At 40.3% G+C, this 14435-nt stretch overlaps 1 protein-coding gene across 3 annotated transcripts in view; it reads right to left on the bottom strand.

Annotated features, from left to right (window-relative positions):
- Positions 1-14435, bottom strand: part of LOC147711647 (WASH complex subunit 2-like) — a 735247-nt gene that overhangs the window by 417663 nt on the left and 303149 nt on the right. For all 3 annotated transcript variants that reach the window (XM_086922303.1, XM_086922305.1, XM_086922304.1), the window contains exon 20: positions 9922-10030. In XM_086922303.1, coding sequence (XP_086778429.1) covers positions 9922-10030 — 109 coding nt within the window. The remainder of the gene's footprint in view (positions 1-9921; positions 10031-14435) is intronic.

Genomic DNA, 14435 nt, shown 5'->3' with positions numbered 1-14435 from the left:
CAACTACAATGACAAGCGATTTTCATAATCACTCTCAAAATGATTTAGGGTGTGTGGTTATAAAAAAAGGTATTATCACATGCTAATCAAATAAGAATCCTCCTGGAGTGCAATGGTACGAATATCACCCTAAACCAATATCCTAGGACTAAACAATAAAATACCCTGAAACCAGCTAAATCTATGAGTTTAGAACTTGGTCAATGATGTCAGATCACCTAGATTATGATTTTTTATTATTGGTGGCTTTGAACATAGATGTATATCTCTCTTTTGGTTAATATAGATCTTTGTAAACTATTTCCGATTGTGTTGAAAAAGACTGTCCAGTCACAATTAAATGTAAATATATGACAACATACTTGGTTCTTAACGCAAGCATATCCCATGCATAATTAATGTGTTGCGATGCTAACCAATAGCAATTGTGCCCAAAAAAAAAAAAACAGGCTAGTTACAACTGAGTACAAGTTTTTGTCAATGTAGGTAAACTTGAATATTAATATCTTCACATTTCTTAACTAAAAGAATTTTCAAATATGCAGTGACCAAAGAACTTGGACATCGATCTCAAAAAAATCTATATCATATGCCTAGCACTGATATGCAGTAGTGTTCAGGCTGGATGTGTTTGGACATCTCAGTAACCCCTGGATATAGGGGACGCCGCATGCTAACATGATGACAAGTATGCAGCACAGGGCTGCGTGCGCCAGGAAACTGGTCTTGATCCCTTGACATTCATTCAGGAGGCAGGGACAATACTTGGGCTTCTGGTGACATGGCACCCTTGAGGACGCACACTTGTATGATGATAGAGCGCACGCTGGCAGGTTGTGTTTGACATTTACCCTGATGATTTACAAATAACGGAGTACTGACAACCTATATTTGTTACTTTCAGAGTTAAAATACAGGGGCATGTTATTGCCAACCTCCTAAGAGATTTATGATTCATAGGCTTAGGGTTAGAGTCAGCTGACAAGAGGCTATCACTTTTGTTATCACTTATGTGTGCAGTGTTGGGTGCCTGTGTGTGGTGTTTGTTTGTTATTGAGTGTTAAATTACGTTTACTTATTCAGATTGGGCAGGGTTAAGGAAACTGAGTGGAGTGTTGCTAATTAGACGTGCTCTGTATATATTTTTATTTTACAAGCAATAGAAGGTGTTTATTCTGTTCCCGATAAGTAATCCCAAATTTAATAATTTACCATATCCTACCCAGACCCCAGTTAGTAGGAAAAGTACAAAAGGGGATATACGTAAGTCCTGATGCAAGTTGTGCACCCTTAACAGTCCTAAGTAGATGGCTGAAACATGCTCAAAGGATGCCAGTAGATTCAGATCCATAGGCATCCATTACTTTCCATTTTAAACTTACCAGGTGCACCCAAAATAAAGGGATACCAGAGTATATTATAAGTATTTTTATTTTCTTAATCACCTCAAAAAAGAAACATCAAAGTGCTCCCTCCAGTGAGGTCGAGCGCATCCTGGCTTCTGGGGTACCGGGATCAGACCAGATGATGACGCTAATAACTAACCAAGTTTATGAGGTTCTGACTGCAAAACATAACTGTACGTTAAGGTGTTAACACACCTTCTCAGGTTCCCAGATCATCGGTTTGAGAGCAGGTCCTTGGCCAAAAGCTGCACCCTAAGGAACAAGGCAGTGCACAGCAGGGGTTGCTAAAGAGGCGAATGTACTATAGAACAAAAAGATAAACAAGCATTGGCAGTGCCAATAGTTCTGGCTTAAGGATACATTGTCGGCCAGACCTAAAATTCTATGCAGGTCAAGGACTGTCCTCCTTCCATCTGTGCTGCTGCCAGAGAAAAAAAACAGAAAGTATCTAGGTATATAAGACACTTTAATAGCATTTCAAAGTTATGTGTGTGCCCTTGAAAGTTAAACCTCAGGCAGCTGGATAAGTAAACAAAATTATCTCAGCTGTGTGGAGGGCAAAGACTTTTTGGTGGAAGCGCACAACTTCTATTCAATCAAAGCATGTACTCATGGCTCCCCCGACAGGTGTGTAGAGCCAAAGTTCCATTCTAGTTATGTTCACATAATTGTCTGGTGACAGCTGTACTTTCAAGTCAGACCATTGAAAATACATAAAGAAACAGTGAAAAATCATTGAAGGAACTGCAATTTCATATGCTCACAGCAAAAAGCTATATTAGAAATTCCCTTCAAACCACAGCTAAAGTGGTCACAAAATAAAACGAAAAAAATCCCTGTAACTTGCAGGTTCAGGTTAGCTAAACCGATCATATAACCAGTGCCCGCCATGAAAAACATTACTCTCTAGCAAAACACACTGTAAATGATTCTTGCCATGTTTCACCCCATGACAAAAACTCCCCTTTAAATGCCATCTACCACCTCATGTGACCTTTTTAGACTTTTATAAAAGAGTTTCCGGGGGGCAAAATATCTCAATTTGCCCATCAAAAGACACACTATTTCAACCCTTTCCGACTCTTTCCTAAACCAGAAAAAAAAGATTCTGCTGAAAATATATCCTGAAGGTCAGCACTGATCACGCCTATTCGCCACATCTTTTACAATGTTAGTAAGGGAAGCCACCCCTCTCCGGTGTTTGCAACGAATGTACAAGCAATAAGCTGGAGCTAACATGGAGATTCCGCATGCTGTTAAAGAGTCAGAAACTTAGTCAATATTTTTTGCAAATCTATGTTTTTATTTAATCATACAGGCAATCTCAATCCCAGCCCAAGCATATTGCTTTTACGAGCATTGTAAAAGGTAGACAAATTCTTTCCCTTGCTATAGGCCAATTTACAATGCTCAGGTTTAAAGTTCAGAAATTTACTCCTGTGTGCTTACTCCTGCTTTTGGAGTCTATTTTAAACTTGTGATTCCCAAAGAATCTCAGAAGTACTCATGAGATTCCATGTGATGTCCAGGTGTACGTCAATGCATAATATTTCTTCTGAAATGTTCAGTCAGGTGAAAAATTCTGCATGAGTATATGATGAAGAAATATGCAGTTGTCCATATATTTTCTTTTTCGCCACTGGAAAATACTTTGGTAACAGAAAATGATGTTGGATTGTGTTTTTAAACTCAGATTGAGGTAGCGGTCTCTGCCCCCTACCTTGGTTGAAAAAAACACAGTAATGAGTGGGGGATGCCTTGGTGAAAATAAAGTTGGGCCAAAGAACATTAAAAACAAATGTAATAACTTGACAAAAAGAAAGATTGGGGCATGTATAAGCCGTTAGGGGATGAACTTATTCTGTCCACTGTGGGGAAGTTAAATATAATAGGTATGGGGGGGGGGCGTGGCTTGGGTGCCAGAGGGAATGGACGCCACTCTGAGGAGCTCCGAGATGGCGTAGAGCGACGGGACCTCTCCGGCCGTCCACCGCGACCTGCTGACCTCGAGAATCTCTCCATGACTGTCGGAACTCTTGAAGCATGGGCTGATACTAAAGTGGCAGCGTCGGGTGAGCTCGCATGGTGTTTTTTCACTGTTTTAATATCGGCCGCGACGTTAACGTGATTTTGCAGCTCCCTGCACGTCCCGCGGCAGTCTTCTTTGATTTCTTTTTCCGTCTTCAATGACTTTGCAGCAGTGAAATTATCATGCTTTAACCATTCATTGTGGAATTCCTATTGCAAGCCAGCTATTTCTTCATATTATGAGCAGTTTTTTCTCTCATATCCACTCATAATACCTTGACGCTTCGTTAGCCACCATTTTAGCTGTTGATGCCTCCTCCTCACAATTTGACTTTCACTTCGCCCACTGTAATTTGAGGTGTTTTGTCACTCATTTCTCCTTGTGTCAGATTGGGCAAGAGCATATATGGATAAAGGTTTTATTTTTGGCACACGTTAGTCAACTTTGTCACTCCAGTGTTTTGTCAGTATTCTCTACGGCACCATCAGTTCTTGTACTCACCTGACATTATTTCACCTCACTTTTATTCTTGCTCTCAACGAAGTAATGCACAACTCATGTCATCTAGTTGCGTGCCACTTCAAGACGTCAATCCTTTTAGTGTGTTACAAGATAATATGGATGATACCAGTACGGAATCTTTTGGAATAAAAGGTTCATCTCCCAGTACTGCCCGCTCAAGTTCTAAACCTAACTCCAAGATACCTTCTACATCAGGCAAACGAGTAAAGGCGAACCCTCCTTCTCCAACTAACACTTCCTCGTCCATCTCCATGGAGCTTCTTCTTGAAGAAATACGTGCACTCAAACCTTTTATGACTGAAACAAGCACTCGCCTTCAGAGCCTTGAGGATAAATGGTCTCATACTGAGCAACAGGTTGCTGAACTTGAACGGAAAGTTACTTCAGTGCAAATAAATTCAGATCAAGTTCCTGGACTGCATAAAGAAATACAGTCTCTTAAACAACAGGTTGAAAATTTGGAAAACCGCAAAAGACGCAATAACCTTCGTATTTATGGTCATGCAGAAGGTCTTGAAGGGCCTAATCCTATCTCCTTTTTTCAATCCTTTCTGCCAACACTTCTTGGTCTTCCATCTTCACCTTCATTGAATATCCAGCGAGCACATCGCCTTGGTCAGCTTTCTCGCTCTACCAGCTTCTCCTCATCTCTGGCGAAACCCCGAGGTGTTATTCTGTACTTCCTTGAGTATACATTCTTAAAGTTATTCAAGTTGCCAAACAAGGGGAAAATTACATGGAATGGTTCAAATCTCTTTTTTGCTCAAGACTACGCTAAACCTACTGCAGATTGTCGCAAACACTTTTTGGACATGAGACCTGCTCTGCACTCCCTGAATGCACGTTATGGACTTTTCCATCCTTGCCTTTTCAAAGTGACTTACAATAATAAAATGACAAATTATGAAGATCCTGCACTTCAACGTTTCCTCGACTCCTGCAGAGATGACTCTATGGACTCCCCGCAATTATAATTGAGTTGCTGTCTCATTTTACTTGCCGCATTTTGTCGCTCCATTTTGTCATGACTTGAGATACCGTCCTAATGTGTTCATTTTCTTTTTATTAGGTGCGGCTTTGTGATCCCTTTGATGTCTGAATTCTTTGTTTGTGCCCGGAGGCTATATCTCCTCTTGCCGCGTCCTCTTGGAGACCTCTATTCGGTGTGTTCCACCCATTATGTGGTTCCTGCACCCCCGTTCTCATTGTCTTTCTGTGGTAAGTCTCTTTGGTATTTTTATAATTTTTCACATATTGTTTACCTTGTTCTATATCCCAGTTTGGTGTTTCTTTCTTTTTTGTTCTTTTTACTTTTCTTCTCTTCTCCATTTATGTCCTCCTTTTCATTTTTCTTTCCTATTCACTCCATTTATTCTGGATGACAGATTGCTCATTTCTATTTCTTCTCTTCTTCTATTTTGTTTCTCTTTTCCTATGATATCTCCTTTTTTATTCCTCTTCTTTCTCTTTATTTACTCTTTCCTCTTTTATATATTTCACAGTACCTTTCTTTTCCTTCTTATTCTCCACTTCTCACTCCTGAATGTCTTACATCGTCTGTTCTCTATTTTCTTTTCCTCGCATACAAAGTTCCTGAATTTTCATAATGTTTCTATACTGATAGCTCATGCTACATCTGTTAGATACATATTTTACTGTTTTTGTAACAATTTGCATATGTTTGTTTTTAATGGTTCATCTTTAGAGTTGTAACCTGGAACGTCAAAGGAGTTCATAACCCTATAAAAAGGCAACGTGTATTGACTCACTTGGCTAGATTAAATACTGATACTGCTTTTCTTCAAGAAACACATCTATCAGAAGTTGAAGCAGCCACATTGAAAAGAGGTTGGGTTGGTCACGTTTTCTCTTCCCCTGCTTTGGGAAAGAGAAATGGCTCCTCTATATTGTGTCATAAAAAACACCAGCCTTCGGTCATGCATCAAGAATGGGACCCTGATGGCCGTTGGGTAATTACTAAATTGCTTATTGATCACATTCCCTTAGTGTTATTCAATGTTTATGCACCAGTTAATATTTATAATAAGTTTTGGACGCAAGTTTCTGATAAACTTCTTATGTTTGATGATGATTATGTTATTTTTGGGGGTGATTGCAATCAGATTCTAGACCCTATTTTAGATAGACATTCTTCTGTGAAATTTGTCAACACTAAAATGCACTCACAATTTACCTCTACCTTACGACGCAAAGCTTTAACTGACATTTGGAGGCTTTGTAACCCGGACTTACAGGAATACACCTTTTACTCTCCTCCCCACAATTCCCAATCCAGAATAGATTATCTTTTTCTCAGTTAACCCCTCTCTCAACTTGTCTCACATGCCGAGATTGGTTCCATCCTTATATCAGATCACTACCCCAGTTTTTGTTAATTTTGATTTGCTACTTTTCTCACCTAATGCTGGTAGATGGCGCTTTAATAATACTCTATTATCAGATCCCGTTTTCACAGGCCAATTCACCTCTTTTGCTTCTGAATTCTTCTCTATCAATTCCACCACGAAATCCTCCCCAGTAATGATTTGGGACTCTTTTAAAGAGGCGGCTAGAGGTTTTGTCATCAATTTTGTTTCGCGGAAGAAGAAACTCTTTGAAGCTAATCATGCTCATTTATTGGCACATATTAAAAAACTTGAATATGATTATTATCACTCTTCTTCTGAATCATCCTTAAAAAATCTTATTGCAGCAAAAATGTCTTTTAATAAATCCTCTACAGAAGCTGCTTCCTCTTATCTTTTTAAAAGTAGTGCTCGCTACTATGGAGGCCAGAATACAATGGGTAAACTCCTTGCCAATTACTTAAAAGTGCGTTGAGAACAAACTAAAGTTGAGTCCATTTGTAACCCTGCTGGAGATGCACTATTTAAGGACAAAGATATTTTAAATGAATTTGTTTCCTTCTATAAAAATGTATACAGACCAGAGGACCAACCGCCCACTACTGAACTTTCCTCATTCTTTTAATCGATAAACTCTCCTCCTGCCCATGATACCGATTTTACTCCGTTGGAATTGGATATCACCATTTCTGAAATTAAGCAGGCAGTGTCAGTATTGAAAAGAGGTAAAGCACCGGGTCCGGATGGTTTTACCATTGAATTTTACTCTCACTTCGCATCTTTACTACTTCTCCATCTGTTATCACTTTACAAATTTTTTATTGCAGAAGGCTCCTCTTCAGGCTCCTTTCAAGATGCCGTAATTTGTTTAATTTCTAAAGAGAATAAAGACCCTTCTTTTTGTAAAAATTACCGTCCCATCTCATTAGTTAATTTGGATTATAAAAATTTTGTGAAGATCCTTGCTCTGCGTATTGACCCCATTTTACCCAATATTATCGGCCCGGAACAATCGGGCTTTGTCAAAGGTCGTTTATCTTCAGACAATTCCAGAGTTTTCTTTAACATCTTAAGTAAAGCTTCTTCCCTCCCATTGCTGCGATAGCACTGGATGCTGAGAAAGCTTTTGGCAGGATTGGTTGGGACTTGGTTTCAGGCGCCTAAATGGATTGTGTTCCCTGTTAAATTAATTTCTCTTATTTCATTATTATTTTCTGGTCCCAAAGCCTCTATTTTTATTAATGGGAGAACTTCGGATTATTTTCCTCTTTTTAGAGGAGTCTGTCAATGTTGTCCTTTATCTTCTCTTTTATTTATTATTGCCTTGGAACCTTTTTTACAGAAAATTCGATTACACAACAGGATTACTGGTTTTCACCTCGGTCCACCCATGCTAAGATGTCTGTTTACGCTGATGACATACTTTTGTATTGCTCTAACCCCTCTATTTCTCTCCCAGCTTTTCTTTCTCAAGTTGACACCTTTTCGCACTTGTCTTGATATCGTCTTAATTTGGATAAATGTGAAATTCTCCCTTTAAATGTTCTTTTGTTTGAAACAGGATGTTACCTCTACAGGTTTCTCTTTGGAAATCCTCTAAAATTAAATATTTAGGATTATGGTTTTCCCCTACTATTTCAGAAACCTTAAAAGAAAACTTTGATGTTCTTTCCTAGAATCTCTCCACATCCATTGACCGATGGCATCCACTTTTCCTCTCCTGGTGGGGTTGTCTAGACTCTATTAAGATGATGCTTTCCCCACTAATACTTTATCTCTTGTCGATGATCCCGGTGCACATTCCTAATTTCTATTTTTTTAAAAATGCTTTAATCTTAAACAAATTCCTATGGAAGAATAAATCTCCCCGAATTGCTCTTAAAGCTGACAAAACTTCTGGCGGCCTCAAATTTCCAGATTTCAAATCCTACCATTATGCTTTTTCTCTGAGACAGTCCTCTCGTTGGCTTTCTCCGGACCAATCTGTTCATCCTCCTCTTTGGTTAGCTATTGAACAACACTTTGTAGCCCCTTTTCATTTTAAAGAAGTTCTTGCTTTGACTAATAATATCTCTTCTTTCCGCCCTTTAGTGATCTCTTCTACATGTAAATTATTGATTCCCCTTCTTCCATCCTCTTACCCTTCTTCTATCTCATTAGACCAACAACCTATCTGGCACAATCGCTTACTATGCATCAAAGGTCGGACTATTTATTGGAAAACTTAGAGACTTAAGGGTTTAATCTGGATTTCACAGCTAGTATTTAATAATACACCTTTATCTTTCTCTGATCTTCAATTAAAATTCTCTTTACCCTCTTTCTGTAAATCTCAATATGACTCCCTCCTTTATTCCCTTTCTCAGTATCTTCTTTCCTTACCACCTACACCCAATATTCCTACTAAATGTTCTAATCTTTTCCCTTTATTACTACTACTACATCGGCTTCTTCTCTCTATAGATCTTCGTTTTTCTCCTTAGATAGAGTCAAGGCGAAGTCTGAATTGGCCTGGGAAAAAGATCTTTCTGAATGTTGGCCCACTTTTTTTTGGGACAAATTGTGGTTAAAAATTCATAAAACGTCAAGAGCAGCCAATACCTCTCAGACTCTTTATTTTATCTATAAACGCCTTCTTTTTACCCCAGTGAAGTTAGTCTCTTTTTCCACTGAATTTTCCTCCAATTGCTGGTCATGTAAAGAACCGTTTGCTGATCTAAAGCACATGCTTTTTGATTGCCCCTCTTTTTCTAATTTTTGGCTGTTAGTTTGGTCCCAAATTAATAAAAGTTTTAATACCCAAATCCCCTTTTCCATCTCCAACACCTTTTTGGGTTCCCCATCACCTTCCTGGCCATTTTCAACTTCTAATCCCTCTTTAATTGGCGTGTTGCTTGCCATTGGCCTTCATTTACTCACTTCAAATTGGAAACAAGCGGATAAGGTTACTTTCAAAGCATGGTGGAATGCTGTTTGTTTTCATCATAGGTTAGATACAAACAATGTTACTCCTATATCTTTGGCCATTAAAAGGGATCTTTTATGGCTCCCCTTGTCCTCCTGCCTCACAAACATTGCTTCCTCCTCGGGCAGTTCATCTCCTAACTCGGATGATGTTCGAAAACATCCATGAATGCTTTGTTGTCTTTACATCTTTTATTTTTCCAAATTTACCTCCTTGTTCCTACTCCTTTTATCTTTCTCATTATTGCAATTTTGAATTTCTTTTGCTCAATAGTTTTCTTGCTATTGTTTCTTGTTGATGTATTACAATTTATGGTTCAGGTAATGATTTTACTGGTATTGTTTTATTAAGATACCCCCCCCTTTTTGTCCCTCCCCCCTTTTTTAGCAACTATCAAATTGTATTTTTGTTTTGATTGTATGATATTAATATTCCTATGTATATTATACCTTTTCTCTTAATAAACTTTAAACTTAAAAAAATATATATATAATAGGTATGCATAGGACTGTGTGCGTATATTAGGGGAAAAGCACAGTTGGCTGTCTTTCATGCAATATCTTACAGTGCTCATATACAATGCTCATACGGCAGCTTAGTACATATTATTTTTTGAATAAAATAAACTCATACCTGAATATGAAGAGCAGGCACCGTGGATGACGGTTTATTAGAAAAAAGCATGCCTTCATTACTAACATCATCTTCAAATAAAAGGGAAGCTCTCTGTGTTCTTTTATTACTGTAAACAGACAAATAACATTTTTAGAGTTATACCTTTACCAGTAACAAATGATTACCTAAGAAGGTCAAGAATTGACCTTGTACTGACCCACTCTCCAAAACCCAGACATTTGCAAAGGTCCTTCCTGGGCTTTGAAGAGTGCTGGCTAAACATGTTTTTTTTTTTAAACAGATTTTATTGGCATTTGGTTCATACATCATTCAATTTTGCATTTCTCTTCATCATTTGTTCACATCTTTACAGTGCATTGCTCTTTCTCCTTTCTGTTTTAATGCCTTTACAAAGTAAACTATTCAACTTGTTTAATCGGTTCCAACTCCCAATCCCCCCTCCCTCGCTCCCCCCTGAACTAGTCGCTTACTTTCCGGTGTGTTTCTTCTTCCTCCTATCTTTGTCTGAGGTCTGCACGTGGTACGGGGAAAAGGGGGCGACAGTCCCCACAGCTTTCATTGTACCTTAAGCCCTCTATGTCCCTATCTCATTGCACCTACCCTGCGGTGGAGAATTTGACGGGTCGTCTGTTGTGTCGTCTAGGTCTGATATTCGTAAATCATTCACTAGGCTCCCCAGGCTCTCGCCGTTTCCAGATTTCCTATCCCTCAGTTAGCCGCACTCAGCAAGATTCTATTTTCTGCGTCTGCAGACTTCTCCAGATCCCTTCTCCAGCTCCCTATTTGTGGGTCTCTCACAGACTTCCAGTTCTTCGTGATTTCCCTTTTTGCCAATATGAAGGATAAGTCTTGAAACCTCCCAGTGACCTTTGTCTTGTCCGTGTGCGGAAACCAGTGTAATATACAGCGACCAGGTGTGTGCGGAACTTCCTTATCTATTATATTCTCAATAGTTGTCAGTACCTCCTTCCAGAATTCCCTTAGGCACAGACAGTTCCACAGCATGTGGAGGATGTGTGCCTCTCTGTCCTCCATCTTGGACGGGCTTCGTCTTCTGCTTGGAAGCAGCCCTGATTCTAACCGGCGTGAGGTACGCCCTATGAAGTACGTAATAGTTTATGAGCTTGAACCTAGTGTTCCTAGAAACCTTCAAGGAGTGCTCTACTATGGTATCCCAGTCTTTTGCTATAATCGGTACCGCAAGGTCCTCTTCCCATTGCGCTCTTAGTCGCTCCATGGGCTTCTGATTGTTTTGTCTGATGGGTGCTGGCTAAACATGTATACATATTATGACTGCTCCTATGCAATGATCCCCCATTATGCCAGAGTAGACCTCGTGATGACAACCATAACCGGAACGTCCATAATTACCACCGGAATGCAGGGGCTGAGATTATATAATGTGTTGGGCACCAGTGAACCAGGCATCAATGTATCGTGGTTGCCCACAATATGTTCTGAATTAGCATCCTAGTGTCAGAGTCAACACTATTGCAGGGGTGGACACCACTGTGCAGATACTCATAATAAATCAAGAATCACCACTATGGTGCCAGGGCTGCCATTATAGCATGGGTCAGCACCAATGTTCCATTAAAGCTTACTGTATGTCAAGAATTAGAACCATTGTGCCAGGACTAGTATGGATTGCCAAAATATGACAGGAATACTCATAATTTTTGCAGGGCCAGCATTTTACCACGGCAGAGATCTAGGCACAACAACTCCATGTGCATAAACACACACAGAAACACACACACACGCATGCATGCCTGTATGCATGCACACAGGCACGCGGTGCAGGTTATTTTTCTTCTTCGCTATGGACCATTTCTCCCACTTTCCAAGGTCAGAATGGTTCCTGCCAGGTTTCTTTCCTCAAGGTAAGGGTGATCGCAGTTAATGTCTATTGGCTGAGGCAAATGGTCACTTACACCTCCCAGTAATGCTGGGTAGCATATATGCCCTGAACATAGGGCAAACACATTTTCTTGAAGCACCAATGTCATTACTGTCAGGCGAAGTGGGTTTGCCTATGATCCTAAGGGGAATTACAACAGCATTTACCTTGATAGGATGATGTCACCATTGATAGATGCACCCACGGTGAAACTTGTAGTGACATTGTGGGAATGGGAGAGGCACTCGCACTTAGTGGGTGCCTGAAGACTATGGAATGTGACAAATTGTGAGTTCTCTCTATTCGCCAGGTCCACGTTTAAACATCCTGTTGGACAAAATCAATGGAGAGAGAGCTAACAGAACTTGAGAACTCTGTCCATGTGTTCGAGTGTATCCTCCCTCCAGACCCATAGGATAGACCCAAACTAGCTGCAGAGAGGGAAATATATGCAGTCAACCTAGAAAAGCTGCGATACCACAAAACTATGGGTCCACAACTACCATGCAGAGAGTGGAAGAGTGGGATGGCATGGCTTATCAAGACTGCAGACCATGCATGGTCGCCCGATTACCCACATTAGGAACGCGATGGAAGATGTAGTTTTTGCTCAGCGCATTAGCATTACGTTTTTATCAACTACTACTGTGATCTATACAGGGAGCAACCACAGGTGTTGGCAGTGGAGATGGAAGCTTTCCTGAACAGGGCGCCTTTGACCCGGCAGGGAATGCTAGAGGGCAAAGTACTGGAAGGACCCATCTCGGAACTGGAAATCAAAGAGGCCATAGCGGAACTGGCACGTAATAAAACTCCAGGGACAGATGACCTATCAGCTGAACTTTATCACAGATCTGCAGCTCATCTTGCTCCTAAGCTAGCTACAATGTACGCAAGGGCTCTAGAGAGTGGCTCCTTGCCGGATACTACTAGAGAAGCTCTTATAGAGTTCATCCTCAAACCTAAAAACAATGCCCTCAACATGTCAGAACATAGGCAGCTATCCGTGAAATATACAGACTACAAAATCCTCAGTAAAGTGTTGGCAAATTAATTACTGTCACACCTGAATGCTCTGGTTCATCATGACCAGAAAGGCTTCATTCTGCAGTGGAGCACCTACCTCAATATCAAGAGATTGCTGTGGGTCCTGGACAACCCCCCGGCCCAGTATCACGCAACTGCTACGCTTTCATTTACAACCATTTTACATGCTCACGTTTAAACTTGACATCTTTTCTTGAATGTTGACATTTTACACACTTTTTGCTTGCGTGCTTGTACGGATACTGTTCCAAGAAATAGCTTTGCTTCAACTAACACATCTTCGTTAGCACATAATCAGAAGCCTTGAACATTCTGTATGAAAGCTAAAGTTCACTGCGCAAAATGGTGTTTATTATTATTTGCTCAGCGACAGATTTGTGAGGGTAGAATCAATAATGGCAGACTGACTGAGACCTCGGCATGGCAACATGGGTAATGTATATTACATTAACATCACTCCTTTGTTTAGTTAGAGGAGCATTTCGCCGGCACTGCGTGGTCGACCAATGCTGGATATCCAGCTCAGCTGATTCCTGTTTACCTCCTGAGAGGAATGAAGCCCAGCTCAGCACCAAGTTGGGTTTCTTGACGTCACTTACACAAAGGTAACTAGGGAGTTAGATTACCCTACAGGGATTCAGACAGATTCACCCACACTAGGCGCACTAGGTTAGGTAGCACTAGGTAGGACCAAAATATAACAGTAGTTATACACTTGCATATATTCTCTGTAAAAAGCACAATGGTTGAACTGTTCATCTTCATCATTCTCGTAATACTGATCCCACTATTCTGTTTGCTTCTATTGATTATTGCAGCACACGTATTTTACGCAAGAATCATGATGCTTCAATAAATATTGAAACGCCATGTTGTATATTTCTTGTGTATCTTTTTGGGTATGCATGCCATACCAAACAAAAAGGTTTTAGATCTGTTACCATGATTTCCTTGGGGAGTCAGTGTTGTCATGTTGCGAGATTGCTCATTTCACTTGTTACCTTACCTGGCTAGGGGTACAATTGGTACACTCTGATCTAGCAAGACAAAGGCCAACATATACTGATGGTGTGCATGAAATCAGTCTTTCACAATTGTGACATTTATGTTGTCCAACAAATGCACAGTTTTAGTGAGAAAGTACAAGTCGTATGACAAATCTAGATAGACTTACGTAAGGCATTTGATACTCTGGACGGGGATACCCAAGAGTGGTTATGAGTCGCATAAATGTGGGCCCAGCATGGGAAAAATGGGTCACTCAACTGTATTCTGGCACCTGGGTGTGGGGCTGGACTGGCTGTTGTATATCAAAGGCGTTTACAGTATACAGAGGGATGCGGCAGGGCTGCGCCTAACTCTAATGCACTTTGTGTTAGAGGTTGAACTTCTGCCAGTGTGATTAGAATAGAAGGAAGAGGAAGGGGCATCCCGCTACAAGACACTGAGCACATTTTCTCGCTATATGTGGACGACATGCTCCTGTACCTCCATGACACAGATATACAAATTCCCTGAAGCTTCAACATCCAGACCACCCTGGAGATCGTTACCGAGCTATGCA

This window comes from Lissotriton vulgaris, chromosome 5, assembly GCF_964263255.1.
Source record: "Lissotriton vulgaris chromosome 5, aLisVul1.2, whole genome shotgun sequence".
In the NCBI taxonomy this organism is placed as follows: Eukaryota; Metazoa; Chordata; class Amphibia; order Caudata; family Salamandridae; genus Lissotriton; species Lissotriton vulgaris.
The sequence above is the reverse complement of the archived record's forward strand: the minus strand, read 5'-3'. Positions and strand labels throughout refer to the sequence as shown.